Source organism: Taudactylus pleione, unplaced genomic scaffold (genome assembly GCF_031769625.1).
Source record: "Taudactylus pleione unplaced genomic scaffold, aTauple2 ptg000093l, whole genome shotgun sequence".
NCBI classification, from domain to species: Eukaryota; Metazoa; Chordata; class Amphibia; order Anura; family Myobatrachidae; genus Taudactylus; species Taudactylus pleione.
Genome location: NW_028284495.1, coordinates 21,658,397 through 21,673,034, shown reverse-complemented (window position 1 = coordinate 21,673,034; position 14,638 = coordinate 21,658,397). Strand labels below are relative to the sequence as shown.

Genomic DNA, 14,638 nt, shown 5'->3' with positions numbered 1-14,638 from the left:
TATGCCCATCAGTGATATTCTATTGTAACCTATCCATATAAAACAATGACAAGTAACACTTTTTTTCATTTGTATAAAAAGGGGGACCCGTGAACTAACATGTATGTGTAAGGGATATTCTGGCCGCCATTATCTCTCACATTACGAAGAAGAATGATGTCAGAGCAAAGCTCAACGGCTGGATCTTAAAATAATAATAATTTTTTTTTTTTTTTTTTAAAACAAGAAAAATTATAAAAGAAAAACATGTAGCAATCGTCTTGCCCATTTAAATCACAATTTAATGACAATGAAAGCATTAAAATAATACTATACAGATCTAAGAGTTTGCATACTAAGTTTTCAAAATAATGAATGATTAGTACAACTGGGAGAATGCAATATGCATAGATGATTACAGGTCAGCTGAGAGAGTGTATACAATTTAAATTTAAAATAGAATAAACATGTATGCATACCGTTATAAAAAAAAACCACTTGAATATCTTAATAAAAACAGCACTTAATGTTTGATTAACTTAAATCAAACTATTTTCCTAAAACTAATGTTTTTATTATTTTAAAATTAAAGGGAACAAAAACAAAACTTTTTATTTTAAAAATACAAAAAAAAAAAAAAAAAACTGACAGTGTAAGGTCTAAAACAAGTCATAATAATTTTTAACATACATGCACGCTTTATATTTTTAATATCGAAAATGAATTTGCTTTGGGTTAGACATTTTTAACAAATGCTAAAAAGGAAAAAAATAATTAGGTTTAAAGTTCATTTAGAGTACATTTTGCATATTATATATTTAGCAAAGCTAGAACGAGAAAGGTAAGTCTCTCTTATTTTTGTCATCATGATGTAGAGGGCAATTACAAGAAACTAAAAGCCATGGGTGCTCAGTTAAAGCAATATGTAGGTCAATTGCAATAAATCTTAACCTCCATTTCTGGTACAACTGGGATAATAAAGATCTTGTGATAAGCAGCTTTGACAAACAAAAGCCTAGTAGTATATTACAATTTAATCACTCCTGCAACAAACAAAGTGAAAGTAGAAAAATGCAAAAATATAAAACAAAATGTGTTTAGGACTTACAATAGGCCATCATTATGGCTGTACGGTTGAAGTCAGTAATTAACCTTACACGCGCTTTAGAAGTAAATCTTAGTTTAGAATATTGTCTTGGGAATATTATATATCATAATAATAATAATCTATAATATTATATACACACAACCAACCACTAGCTTAAACTAACTAGAGACTGTTATAGGGGAATCAATTCTGCAAAGCAATTCTAAGCAACGCAAAATATAGGGTAAATAGATGAGCATCCTGTCATATACTTCCATCATTTTCTTTACACCAATATCACATGGAATGTTAGGTTCACCTTAAATGGATACTCAGAGCATGTAGCTACTTGATGACATTGATTTCTTGTCATAGAACAGCCATGGAAGAACAAAACTGCCCAAGCATTGTAGAATGTTGTTCAGACGTCTAACATCACTGTCTTCTGCCCAACAATATTCCATATAGTTTGATTGGCTGCATGCGGTTTCCCTGCTGTAGGTTAGAACTATGTAAATGGTGGAAGTTGGTCTCCGCTTTAGTTACAAATTGAGTTAACTTTCACTATGGTAATTCTTAAAAAAAAAAAAAAAAAGTTACATTTGTGGAGATTCTTACACACTCAAATCAATAGATTAACTGAGAACAACCTGGAGCATTGCATTCACTTGATGCTTTTAGGTAGAACAGTTTATTATTAAACTGGAGACATCTATAATCGTGTCTATACTAGGCTTTGTGACCGGAATATGAACTGGAGAGACAATGGCCATTAACTCCTGAAATATATATTATAATTATGATTATTATTATCCTTTATCTATAGTCAGAAGATAAATATGCATATTGATAATTCTCATTTGTGCTGATTATCAGAACTAACTGTACATCTATGACCAACAACACTTCTAGGAGGTGGTTTTAAGGGGTCATGCAGGGTTGAAAACACATTTTTTTTACAAAAAAGTCCCAATAATCATTTAAAGCCAGGATTTGTGAAATGACCTCCTCTAATTTAAAACAGGCTGCATGTCTGAAACAGTTACAGCAGTTACCAAAATCTTAATTATTATAGCCAATTAAAGATATGGAAATTTAGTTGCCGAGTCCAAGAACTTTTTTTCTATACAGTATATTTGGAGGAACATAGACTGAAAAGATAAAATTTACAAAACAGAATTTTTTCAAAAATAAAACAAGATTAGCCATTGGAAAATGTGCAAAAAGTAATAGTTGCTCATACGGTTGTGGCTGCATCGGTGCCCTACTGTCCATGTCGAAAATACATAAAGGGAATTATTTTAATGTATTTACATGAGATGCAAATTCATAAAAAAAAAAATCTTTAAGTCTAACTTAAAATAGAAAGAGTAATTTTACTTAAAAAGGCAACTAATGGGAATATAGATTGTTACAACGGTTTGTATTATTTTAAAGTTTAACCAGACTCCAACTCGATTATGAATATACCAATAACACTATTCCAGAAAGTAGTCAAGCTTTGCTTTGTACAGTATGTGACTTCCACATGCAGGAGCTAAAAACTAGATATGTTCAGATACAGAAGGATTGTGAAGTTATGCTCCCCCAGCAAATGGTGCAGTGAGAGGGTTAACTGGTGGTAAAAGTGCTGGAATTCTATATTGGAGAGCAGACTCCAACATTCCAGTGGGCCCAGCACAGCATTCAGCGCAACCACAACAAGCCACCCTTTGTCCTCCTCCCCAGGTAGTCTCTCACACACACATATACGTACACCAGTTCTAGACTTCCAACCTACTAGGAATGCGTTATATATTTGTCCTGTTAACCCCACCAGGCAATCTTCAATGCTTCTCACTAACAAAAAATAAAAAATGTACTAGCAGAACCCCCCCCCCCAAAAAAATAAATAAACTTATGTTTTACTAAGGCACTGGAGCAATGAAGAATTAGTGTATTTGTGTACAAACAGTGTAATAGACAAGCCAAAGTCTATTTCTAAAGCAAACCTGTAACCTAAACTACCCTGACCTGTCAGCTAATAGCTCACTCTGGAAGACCAGGAGCACTGTTTAACTGGCAGCCCTCCCCGTCTTCAGCCCCATTACCAGGCACCCCTCTCTACAGCTCCTGCACCAGGCTGCTCCCCCTCTCTACAGCTCCTGCACCAGGCTGCTCCCCCTCTCTACAGCTCCTGCACCAGGTTTTCCTCTCTACAGCTCCTGTACCAGGCTGCTCCCCCAGGTTCGCCTCTCTACAGCTCCTGTACCAGGCTGCTCCCCCTCTCTACAGCTTTTGCATTATACTGCTCATGATACAGACCCTGAACTAGATTCCCCTCTCTATATCTCCTGCACCAGGCGACTCGCCCGACCGTCACGTGACCAGACGCCTCCAAGCTCCACATTCCATCACAGTTTCCTAACGTTCCATGATGAATAACCTGTACAGTAACATAACCACCACCCCCTATCTGAGACTGCCCACAGTACCCCAAGAAAAGCCTCTGTAAATACGGCTACAAAGCCCATATGCCATCGCTCCTGACTTAAGGGAAAAAAAAAATAGTTGCTTTTTGCCTATACATCGTAACTGTATCCATATGTTGCAAGCAAAAAGTAACTCGTGCAAAGTTAGGCACGTGTGCAAAATAACGGGAAGCCACTTTTACTATAACCCAATGCCCTCGCCCTGTCTGTCTATGCATGCACGATGCTCCAATGTAACTGACTGCAATAGAAAAAGCGAAATATTACAATTGGGTGGGGGGAGACAAGAAAATATCGGCAGTGAAAGTAGGGATGGGTTCCAGTGATTGAGCTGCTAAGTTTGCATCACTCTGCCCCGGTTCCCTGCATCCTTCGGTCTGGTTGAATAGGGAGGGTTAGAGAGAGACACACACATCCCTGGCTTCCCCCACTGACTGACACTGAGACAGGAAAATGAGCATTGCTTTGTCTCTTACCTTTCAGTGATCTTGGCTTAGCTTGCTTGCGGCGAGACATCCTAAAAGCAAACAGCTGAAGTTGTTCAATGTCAGCCCGTTAACAACTAAGGCAACACAAAACGAGGATCCCCTAGCAAAGAGCGCACTCTGCTTTCCTCCAGCCTCCCTGTCTGCCCTCTTCTGTGGCCAAGAAAACTTCAAATAGGTGAATGAAAAATAAAAATACAAGTAGCAAATAAAAAAAAAAATAAAAAAAAATGCAATTAATACTGTTGTAGGAAAATCTGTATAGTTTATTTAGAAAAAAATCCCAAAGTAATAAAAAAAATTACATGGTATTTATTGGTATATTTTTTTTTCTATAAAAGGGAACACTATCCAAAAGGAAAATAGATTTCCTCAAACAAATAGTGCAATATATTTTCAATCAGCAACAGCAAAAATTACAAAATAAATAAGACCAAAGAAAAAAGAAAAATAAAAGACAATTTTTTTTTTTTTTTACTTTTCATGCACTCCAACTACACAGAGGGAAGGAAATGCTGCTACACTGCTGTTGCATAGAGCTGGTGTTTATTTGTTGTTGTTATTATTAAAAATAATAATATTATTATTATTTGCTTGTGGTGGTGTGGAAGGGAGGGGGTCTTGTTTGGGGGGTTTGTTTGTTGTTGTTTTGGGGGTGGGGGATCTTTCTTCCGTGGATGGCTAGGATCGGGGAAAAAGGGAGCTGGATGAGCTCCTTGTCTCTGGGAGGAAAAAAAGTCTACGCCTGGATTGGGAAGAGGAGAGCAGAGAGAAGGAGATGTGTGCTGCTGCTGCTGTGTGCTCCCTCCTCATCACAAACCTGCAAGGTCTTGGACTGCGCTGTCGCTCCGGTAGTCCACATAATAATGGAAAATAGAAGCAAGGCCCCTAAAGCCATCAGGATGGCTCCAGAGGGGGCCCCTAACCCGCAGGGACTCGCTCTGTACGTAATCACTGAGGAAATCATTGTCAGCCTGCCTGCGCTCACACACAGACAGAGGGGCATGATTAAAAGCCGAGGGGGACTCAGCCAAGACGTGGACTGGACACCAAGCAGCTACTCAGACCTGGATCAGGAGCCTCTGCAGGAGGATCAGGGAATAGACACGATACAGAGACATCATAGCAGCAAACAACAAGCACAGCCCCATCATATACACACACATACACACTGACACACACATACACACACACACACACACACTGACACATAATATACACCCCCTCTCCCTCCCCAGCCCACTGTGTCTTATTACACATACACAATTGCTAGAGATGAACTGTTTCCTCCATCCTCACTGAAGAGAAGGAGAGAGCAGGGCAGAGACACGTTCAGCTATCTGAGAGTGGAAAGGTCCCTCTTCTGGCTGGATTGATGTAAAGATACACAGTGCAGCCCAGACAACACAGAGCAATAGCTGTGACTATTCCTGTTTATATCCTTCTCTTACTGTCTCAGGGATTATTTGTCTCCCACCTGCTTCATCCCCAGCATAGATCATTCTGCAAACTGGTTAAAGTTTACAATATCTGGGGAAAAGGAAACAAAACGTTATTATGCTGCACCGTATTGTTCTATTGCTTTCTTTGAATGATAATTGCACTTAAACTTAAAAAGTGTTATTATTATTAATTATTATTATTATTATTATTATTATTATTAATAATAATAATAATAATGGTATTTAAGAGTTTTCTTGTGTCTAGCTAAATTATTTCAGTAGTCTGTAACCCTATAGACTATAGATGTACTAGGATGGAATGCTTACTTTTTACTGGTTCAGCATCTTTATTTATACATTTAATATACATACATGTTTTGCAGAGTTTCCAATATCCTAATATCCATAAATATATATATATTTTTTTTATAGCAGTAAAGTTTCTAACGTTTATTTTTCCTGCACATTGAAAATAAACTGAAATGTTCTGAGTGATTTAGTCATGCTGTACTGGCATGTATCTGTTCTGTTATGTCATTATAATGTCTACAGAGCAGGATGCGCCAATGTGGTAAATGATTGGAGTATAGAGGGGATACAAGCAGCAAGCTACAGACAATTCTACCACTGGTATGATATAGTGTACATGTAAACACACTAAGAAACCTTTCTACAGGTTACTATAACTAAGTGCTCTTCGTATGATATTTATAAAAGCTGTCAACACAATGTCTGTAAATAATCCCTCTTCTTACACCTATGCAGCCTGTCTTCTAACATGCAGTGCCCAATACTACACCTCACTTACAGCGACGTGCATTTCCAGAGTAGACTGCATAGGGAATTACAACAAGATATAGCATATTGTCCATATTTTTTATTTATGCACAGATTGGCTCCATAAATTGTGTCCATTGTTATACATACACATATAATGAAGCCTGTTTATAGAGACCTGAAGAATTTACCTGGGAACAGAATTCTTTGTCTATAGAAAGATCTCTATAGTGAGAGGTGTCATGTTAATTGCCTCACATACATGTGTCTCTGTATAATGAATAAGGAAATGATGGGTATAACACATAATAAGCCTAAAATCTTTATTTGTCTGAGCAGTGGTTGAAGTGCATATATGGAAATGGAGGCAGCATTGTAGCATGGAACCATGGTGTCCGGTAGCACATCCAAGCTATGGTGTACTCTCCCTGCCCATACTTCACTGAGAAAGTGAAATGTCATTGACTGAAAGTCACCTACAGCTTTTAGCCTGAAATGCGGTTGTGATGCGTTAACATTGCATTGTGTCATTCATACACATTGTCTCATTGTGATGAGATACAAATTTGCATTGCGATATTTAAAAATATTGCATGAATATTGCATGAAAACAGGGGAAAGGTGTGTTGTGGGGGTTAGTGGTAGAAGAAGGCGTGGTGGGGGAATATGTTGATATAATAAGAGCAGTAAAAGGACACTCATCGTGGGTAGTGATAATGATTAGACAGGGACAAATGGGTGTAACGCATACAGGTGAGAATGGGATGGGGGTGAAATGCAAACATAATAAATGGGCAGACCTGGGGGCAGGGGTGTCAAGGGAGGGAGGTGGCTATGATTACCCCAAGCTTGCTGGCATTGTCCTGCTTGCGGCACTGTGCATAGTATGGCCAGATGCCTTGGGGGACATAGTCCCCTTTTGCTAATGCACGGCACCACATAGTATTTTTTTTAGGCGAGATGACTATTCCTTCTGAAATTGAGCACACCCCCCAATTCCCGGGCCCTTGTCAGTTCTCGACGGCCCTGCCTTAGAGGGAGGAGCACAAATGCCCAGTACTCTGGGCAGTATGGAGCAGCAGATACTGGAGGAGCAGGAAGTGAACATTATTCAGTGGGGAGAGGGGAGGGAGCAAAGGTCAGGGGGGCATAGCATGTGAGCAGTGATTTAGAGCTGTGCCTCTCCCGTGGAGATAGAGATAGGCCACATGCTGCTGTTATGGGCAGTAGACAGCATGTGGCCAGCAGCCAGCTTTATATTTTGAATGGGGCCACCCCAATCATCTCTTCTCTGCTCCACCAGTGATTGGTCTAAGTTCTAAAGTGACCTGGACGCCACAGGCTGTGGCATGAGCTCCTCTAGCAAAACCCCTGAGTGAAGTTACTGAAAATGTAAATGAATGAAATGTAAATGTTTTGCAATCAAAGCAGTGAAAGTGGTGGTATAGTTTACTACCATATACCACCCAGCCTCAACCACTGTGCTTAGTGGGGTGGGTGTGGTGCTTACAGACTAGAAGAAGAATTGGAACAGTGTTGCTGCTGCCATTCCAAGACATCAGCATAATAAAAGGTTCACTGATCTTAGGGAGAGCATTGTCAGTAGTCTTTCTCATCAGTCTGAGGTATAGAGGCAGAGATTGGATGTACAATTTGCTCTCTGTCCTGGGGGTATTGATATGACTTATAGGTGTAGAATCTGGGTGATTACTTTAGGTAATAATGGAATGTGGAGATTAGTCCACACAGTGGGTCCTTAACCAAGCTTGCAGATTTATTGGTAACAGCAGTAACAGCGATAACTCACATAGTGGTTACAGCGGTGATAACAGTGGTCATGCAGGTAATTGGTACTGTGAGTAGATGTGGCTATGGTCCTCTTAAAAAATTATGAAAAATAGTATGTGCGGCACCGCCCTGTACGGGGTATTGCCGGTGGCCAAACAGCTGCCCACCTCAGTTGCTGCACCCAAGGATGGTGGGGAGGAGAGGACGTGATGGCAGGGGGCATGTGCATTCAAGGGGAAGTCTCTCCCCATAGGTACCGGCAGCTGCGGGTGGTGCTATGTGATCTGCAGGAGGCGCCCTGCAATGACCCACCCCCCTCAGTGCCCCTGAATATACAACAATAATCGGTCTCACCTCTGAGGAGCTACGTACTGCACAGCTGTGCTGCAGGGGTCACAGCACAAAGAAGCGCAGGAACGCACTCCTCTCCAACACTCCCCCTCGCTCAGGGCTGTCTCCGGTCACAAAAAAAAGGTTACACTTTACTTAAGCACCATAGTAAAGTCCACCTTTAACCAAAAGACAAGGGGTTATGCAACAAATGACCAGTGAAACATATCAACCTATCAAATTCAGGTCCACATTTTCTCAGTAACACATTTAGTAGCTGTGAAGTCATTCTCTTAACCTATCTGCAACATTATCTTCACTTACTACAAAGCTGACACTTATAGACCTTCTTTCCCCTAACTCCCAGGTGAAGTGGTGTCTAATAGCAATGTGCTTGGAACATCCATGGTGCTTGGTGCTGTAGGACAAGTCAATTGCACTCTTGTCACACACTATGTTGATAAGTCTCATCCTTACTAAGAAGACTTAATTCACACAAGGGGCCAAATGTAATAGTGCAAGCCAGCGCAGCTGTGCAATTATATGCGAGTATGCCCGTAAGCATGCTAAAGGCAAAACCAAGCTTTTTTGCCTTTAACATGCTTGCTGCTTTAAAAATACGGGTATATTCACATATATTCCCGCAACGGCGTCAACTCACACTCTATTAAATTTAGCCCAAAGTCTATTTTAAACATGATGCTTCCTTGGCAGTTTCTGTAAGTGCCATGTATTCTGCCTCAGTGGTGGATAGGGCTACAGTGGGTTGCTTCTGCTTGCCCAGCTGAAGGCTGTACCTGCCATTACAAACAGGTATCCTGTGTATGAACGACATTCATCCTCATCTAATCCCCAGTCGGCATCACAGAATTATTTCAATGTAGAATTCCCTGACTTTGAAAACTCTAATTTTAAGGAAGTTGAACCCTTTAAGTACTTCAGGATTATTTTTAATATAGTCCAGTGTTGTTTCCCAGGGTTAATGGCAAATTTGCTCACCTGGCTCACAGCATGTGTGATGTCTGGACAAGTTGTCTGGACAAGTTCCTATACTTGCATACATTAAATGGATAAGGGATTTATTTTTGTCCTCTATCTCTGCCTCACTTGTTGGTGATATGGCATTTAGTTCTTTTTGTGCCTTTGTATCTGACATTACATACTTTGCTTGACAATATGTGCTTCTTCTGACCTGCTAGCACCAGCTCATCCACATACAGGACTAAGAGCCCGATTTAGCAAGGATCACTATTGCGATCACAATAGCGACTACGCACACAGTCTCACTGTGAAGATATGCTAATAAATGCAATCACAATGCCATAGGCAGCCTAACATAAGGACGCCCACCTTACCTTACATACATCCTTAATACTTAGCAAGACTGCAAAACCATTGGTAACATTGAGTACAATCGCAGCCTCATGCACACTTGCACAAGGTCTGACCTTACTCACGAATTGCTAAACTCAGCGCCCGCAGTGAAAGCCCAAGCTGAGTAAGGGATCGCAGTGGCTAATTTATGCACACCCCTGTAACGGTGTACAAATGCACTGGCACGCCTGCATTTCGCCACCCACCTGTCACCACCCCCAAACGGTACTTCCTGTCAATTACTCTGCAATGGGTCTGCGTAGTCACTGCGATCGCAGTCCCGGTTGCAGTGGAGTCTTCGTGCACATGCACTGCGATGCATACACATGCGCAGTACACAACAATCGGCCGATTGCGTGCATAATCGCAGTTGCGATCCTTGCTGAATCAGGCCCTAAATGAACAATTTATGCTCTATTGTCTTGTGGTATAGACCGCGATCAGTCTCTGAACATATAACAATAGTCCATGCACTGTTGTCATGCAATGATGCTATTTCTTTATCTATTGCTGATTTTCATTCCTCCCAGTCACTGCTTGACTTTGCTTCTTGGATATTTTGGGGTTCAAAGAAAGCGATATTTGCTAACTCCTCATAATATCTCTTAGGGGTATTCCTTTATCGTTTCTCACAGAACTTCTGCTCTGTTTTTGGGTATCCACACTCAAAATCTCTAACTCAGATATGCTTACAAATGTTGGTATATCCAGAGTACCAAGCTTGTGCTCTGATTCTTGTTCCAGCTTCACATTAGGTGGTGCTGTTTCACCATATCTCTGAATTTTATAAGCTTTTTGTTTGTAATGTTCCATAGCCTGTATCCTTTACTATCTTGATAGTTTCCAAGCATGATACAATCCAGTGACTTTGGATTCATCTTATGTATCTTATCTCCTTGGGTATGTGTGCATACGCTTTGCATCCAAAGACTGAGATGTTTGGCTTACTTCCAGACCACACCATTAGCAGTGTTTTGCATTTTACAGCTACTGTGGGTGCACAGTTCTTCAGGTATACTGCAATAGTCACTTCTTTTGACCAAAAACACTTTTCTAGATCCGTGTTACTTAGCATAGTCCTTGCTCTCTCCACAATTGTGCGGTTGGCATGCTCTCTGACACTATTCTGCTCTGGTGTGTGTGCGCAAAAGTTAGCTGGTGCTTAATGCCATATTTGTTTAGGTAGATGGCTACATCTTTATTTTCATACTCTCCACCATTGTCAGATCTCAAGATTTTCAGCTTCTGACTGGTTTGAGTGTCCACCAAACTCTTGTAGTCTGCAGTTTTGTTTACTACTTCACTGTTGGCTTTGATGAAGTAAACATGTGCCATTCTTGTGAAGTCATCAATGAATCTCAGAAAATATCGATATCCACTCATTAATTTCACCTCTATTGGACCAAACATCTGTATGCACCAATGCTAGTAGTGGATCTCTGTTGAGCTTAGTGGCACTGGATTCTATATCCACCACCAATCAATCAATTTCAGGCGTTATATTCTGTAACATCGCCATTGTGACCTCTTTATCGTCCACCTGGACTCTTATAGATGTCAATTGCTGAGATATGGACAACATATTTTCAATGTACTTGTTCATGTCTCTGCATGCTCTCAGTCATGTGCTGACATTGTCACATGTATTATGAAATACATGTGCTGTTCCACAGCTAAACCTATGGTCCCTATGGCCCTATCCACTTAAAAATGATTTGGATTGTCACATGGATCATTTGTGATTTTCCACAGCTTCTCCAGCTTCAGCTGCATCTCCATAGCGAACTTCCATGTGGCGTAATTCTCAGAATCTCTCAACTGTATGAAGTTCATGCTGACTGCTGCACTGTGCATTTTGTGGTTTGAACCAAACTATCAGTACTTCACTGTACTTTTCACATGTAGGATACTGGGCCCATAACCTATTGATATGGCCTATTGGTGAAGAACCTGGATGATTCTAATAGGTACAAGCGAAATGTGAAATGGAGGTTAGTCCACACAGTGGGTCCTTAAGCAGGGCATCAGTCCCAGCAATAATACAAAAGGCAGACCAGTGGAAGGCTTCACAAGCCCTCCCTGCACTGCTTAGTATATCAGATCCTCCTCCACCGTGTGACATCAGTCTGACTCACTACCATGCCGGGCATACCCCAAGTGGACAGATGAAAGAGAGCAGCTGAGCTTTGTGATGGCTGCTGGACCTCTCTAAATGAAAAGCAACCATAGTAGATTCCTTGATCATTGTAAGAGCACATATTCACCACCTGTTGTTCGTGAGCAACAGCGGCAGCACTATAAAAGTATCTTGGTGCCTGGATCACTGGTTAAGGTATGTTGAATCAGCCATATAGTATAATATTTTTAAAAGTATGATCCAAATACTCAATAAAGGTAATATTAGTATATATGAATAAATGATAATAATAATAATAATATAAATATATATATATAGAGAGAGAGACAGAGAAAGGGACAAATGTAATAGGGTGAGAGTTTAGAAAATGTGAGAGTTTAGCAGTAAATGGCACCCAGATACACAAATGTGAAAAAGGCACCCACAGTGCACAAATAAAAAAAAGGGGACCCAGGCACAGAAGTAGAACATGTCAAGTGTATATACAGCTGTCCCAGGAACATAGTGAAGATTATCACAGTCGGCAGAGCAGAGCCATCTTGGCCACATGTAAAGGCACAGACATCTCTAACTCTAGCACAGAGTGAAGAGAGCACAGTGTGTTTGAACAAAAGTGTCACAGCAAAGACATTTTAGAGTACAAAAAAATGCAAGATAATATCTGTAAGGAGCACACATACAGGAGCTACACCTATAATGGGGTTTATAAAACTAAAAGCTGCAGAGAACTAAACTACATGGAAATTTACTATGGAAATGCAACTAAAGTGGGAAAGATTGTGGAAAGTAGCAGTAGATGCTGGTGACAATCCAGGTTCAGATGATATAGAGAGAGCCATGGACACCATAAGCTTGAGTGTGGTGCAACATGTATACTTCATAATTCATTGGAAAATGAGACATAAGGACAACACTGCAGGAAGCATATCAGGATAGAGGTCTCATGAGCAGAATAAATGTAAGCTGTGCATTGTATAATAAAAAGTTATATGAATGCACAAGTATGAGTGATTATATAGAGAGGATGATGTCTGCCTCTCAGCAGTTAACTTATGTTGGTGTGCAAGTATAAATAACAACAGTTATGCTTCAAAATCTAACACAAGAGTTTGAGAGTTCTTAGTTGTGGCATTGGAGGAAAACTGCAAACTTAAGAACAGAGGGCCTGATTCAGCTTGGATCGCAGTTGCTTATACGCATACAATTGGCCAATTATTGCGTTCTGCACATGCATCGCAGTGCGCGTGCACAAACCAGTCATTGCAATCAAGCAGTGATCACGTAGACCTAGCGCACAGTGATTGACAGGAAGTGACATTTGTGGACGGTGACGGGTGGGTTTCAGCTGAACGCAGGCGTGCCAGTGTGTCTTAATGCCCTTGCATGGGCATGCATAAATTATCCACTGCAATACCCTACGCAGTCTGAGGCCTCATAGTTTGCTCTAAAGTAAGCAATTCCTGAATGAGGTCTGACCTGCCTTAACTGTGCATATGGGTCCGATGTTACTCGATTGCACTGATGTTTTCACAGTTTTGTTAAGCATTACAGATGTGCGTGTAGGTGAAGTGGACATCATTATGTAGTGGTGCGGTGGCATTGCGATCGCTATGGATTAGCATGCTATCGCACTGAACTGCTTGCGTACGATATATTGCGATCCATAGTGAATCAGGCCCAGACACAGCAAGAGAAAAGCTATTACAGTTTCAGGAACAAGTATCCTGTGAATCAAATGCTGAGACAACTTCATTACAAGCAAAGAGTAAGAAGTTCAGAAAGTTAAAGTTCAAGTGTTATAATTGTCACAAGATAGGTCATAAAGTAATTAACTGCAAGTAGAGAAAAATGAATCCTGTGTAGAACCAGAAATGTAATGACAAAGATGAGTCAGTCCTGCGTGTTACAGATAGCCACAGAAAGGATTGTTGGTATATTGATTCAGGCACAAAAAGACAATTCAGCTGCAAAGAGGAGTGGTTCACCAAGCTAAATAAGTGTGACCCCATCACAATCAAAGGAATTGGCAATTAAACATTGACAGCCACAAAAGTTGGGACAATTAAACATCGTTTGAGAGTAAATGATTATTAGTGGTGCGCTCTGGGGCAATTGTGATATGTGGATAATGGGCCCGAAAAAAATGAAGGAAAAAAATGAAGGAAAAAAAAAAATGAAAGAAAAAATGAAGGAAAAAAATTATTTTAAAAGAAAGGAAAATGTCCAGCTAATGTCTCAACATAAAGTCCTGACTTGAATCTGTAGACAGTTTGTTCTCAGAATTATTTAGACAACTGAATAATGGCATGCGTTCCTAGTCCCTGACCGGGAATGTGTACAACAAAAAATCCTAGTGTCTCTTATGGAGTAGGATCTTTGGATAGTCTCAGAAAATATGTAGCTCTTAACGAGTTAATTGTGTCTGATTCCGGAGACACCGGACTCAGCTGGGAACAGACGTCCAATATCCCGGGATCCCTGCTTGGTGCGCAGACGGGATTTACGTTGGCTTTATTGAGATGTGTTTTCCCTTCACTCCATCTTTTCACCATGGAAGTGACTGAGCGCTTGTGATCGCCGGGTCTTCCTAGCTGGAATAGCGCAGTGATCCTGGGATCCTGTGCGACCCTCAAGAACAGCTCATTGGCTCACAGGAGGCTGCTGTGTTGGTGATTCAGGTCCCGGAAGATAACTGTGGCCCCCTAAGCTGGATTTCCTGCATGTGTCTTGTCTAAGACTTGCCTTTTGCAGCTATCGGTGGAATGCGG

The 14,638-nt window shown here is 40.6% G+C and overlaps 1 protein-coding gene across 5 annotated transcripts in view; it reads right to left on the bottom strand.

The window, feature by feature from the left end:
• The window catches only part of ZNF521 (zinc finger protein 521), a 338,210-nt gene extending 333,207 nt beyond the window's left edge, over positions 1-5,003 (bottom strand). Inside the window, exons 1-2 of one of the 5 annotated variants that reach the window (XM_088469593.1) lie at positions 4,843-4,926; positions 4,014-4,054 (exon numbers count right to left, since the gene is read on the bottom strand). In XM_088469593.1, coding sequence (XP_088325719.1) covers positions 4,014-4,053 — 40 coding nt within the window. In that variant the 5' untranslated portion in view covers position 4,054; positions 4,843-4,926. Of the gene's footprint in view, positions 1-4,013; positions 4,281-4,842 lie in introns of those variants that run through there. The other 4 variants (XM_088469592.1, XM_088469597.1, XM_088469594.1 and 1 more) reach the window with 4 other exon arrangements.
• Between the last annotated feature and the right edge of the window lie 9,635 nt (positions 5,004-14,638).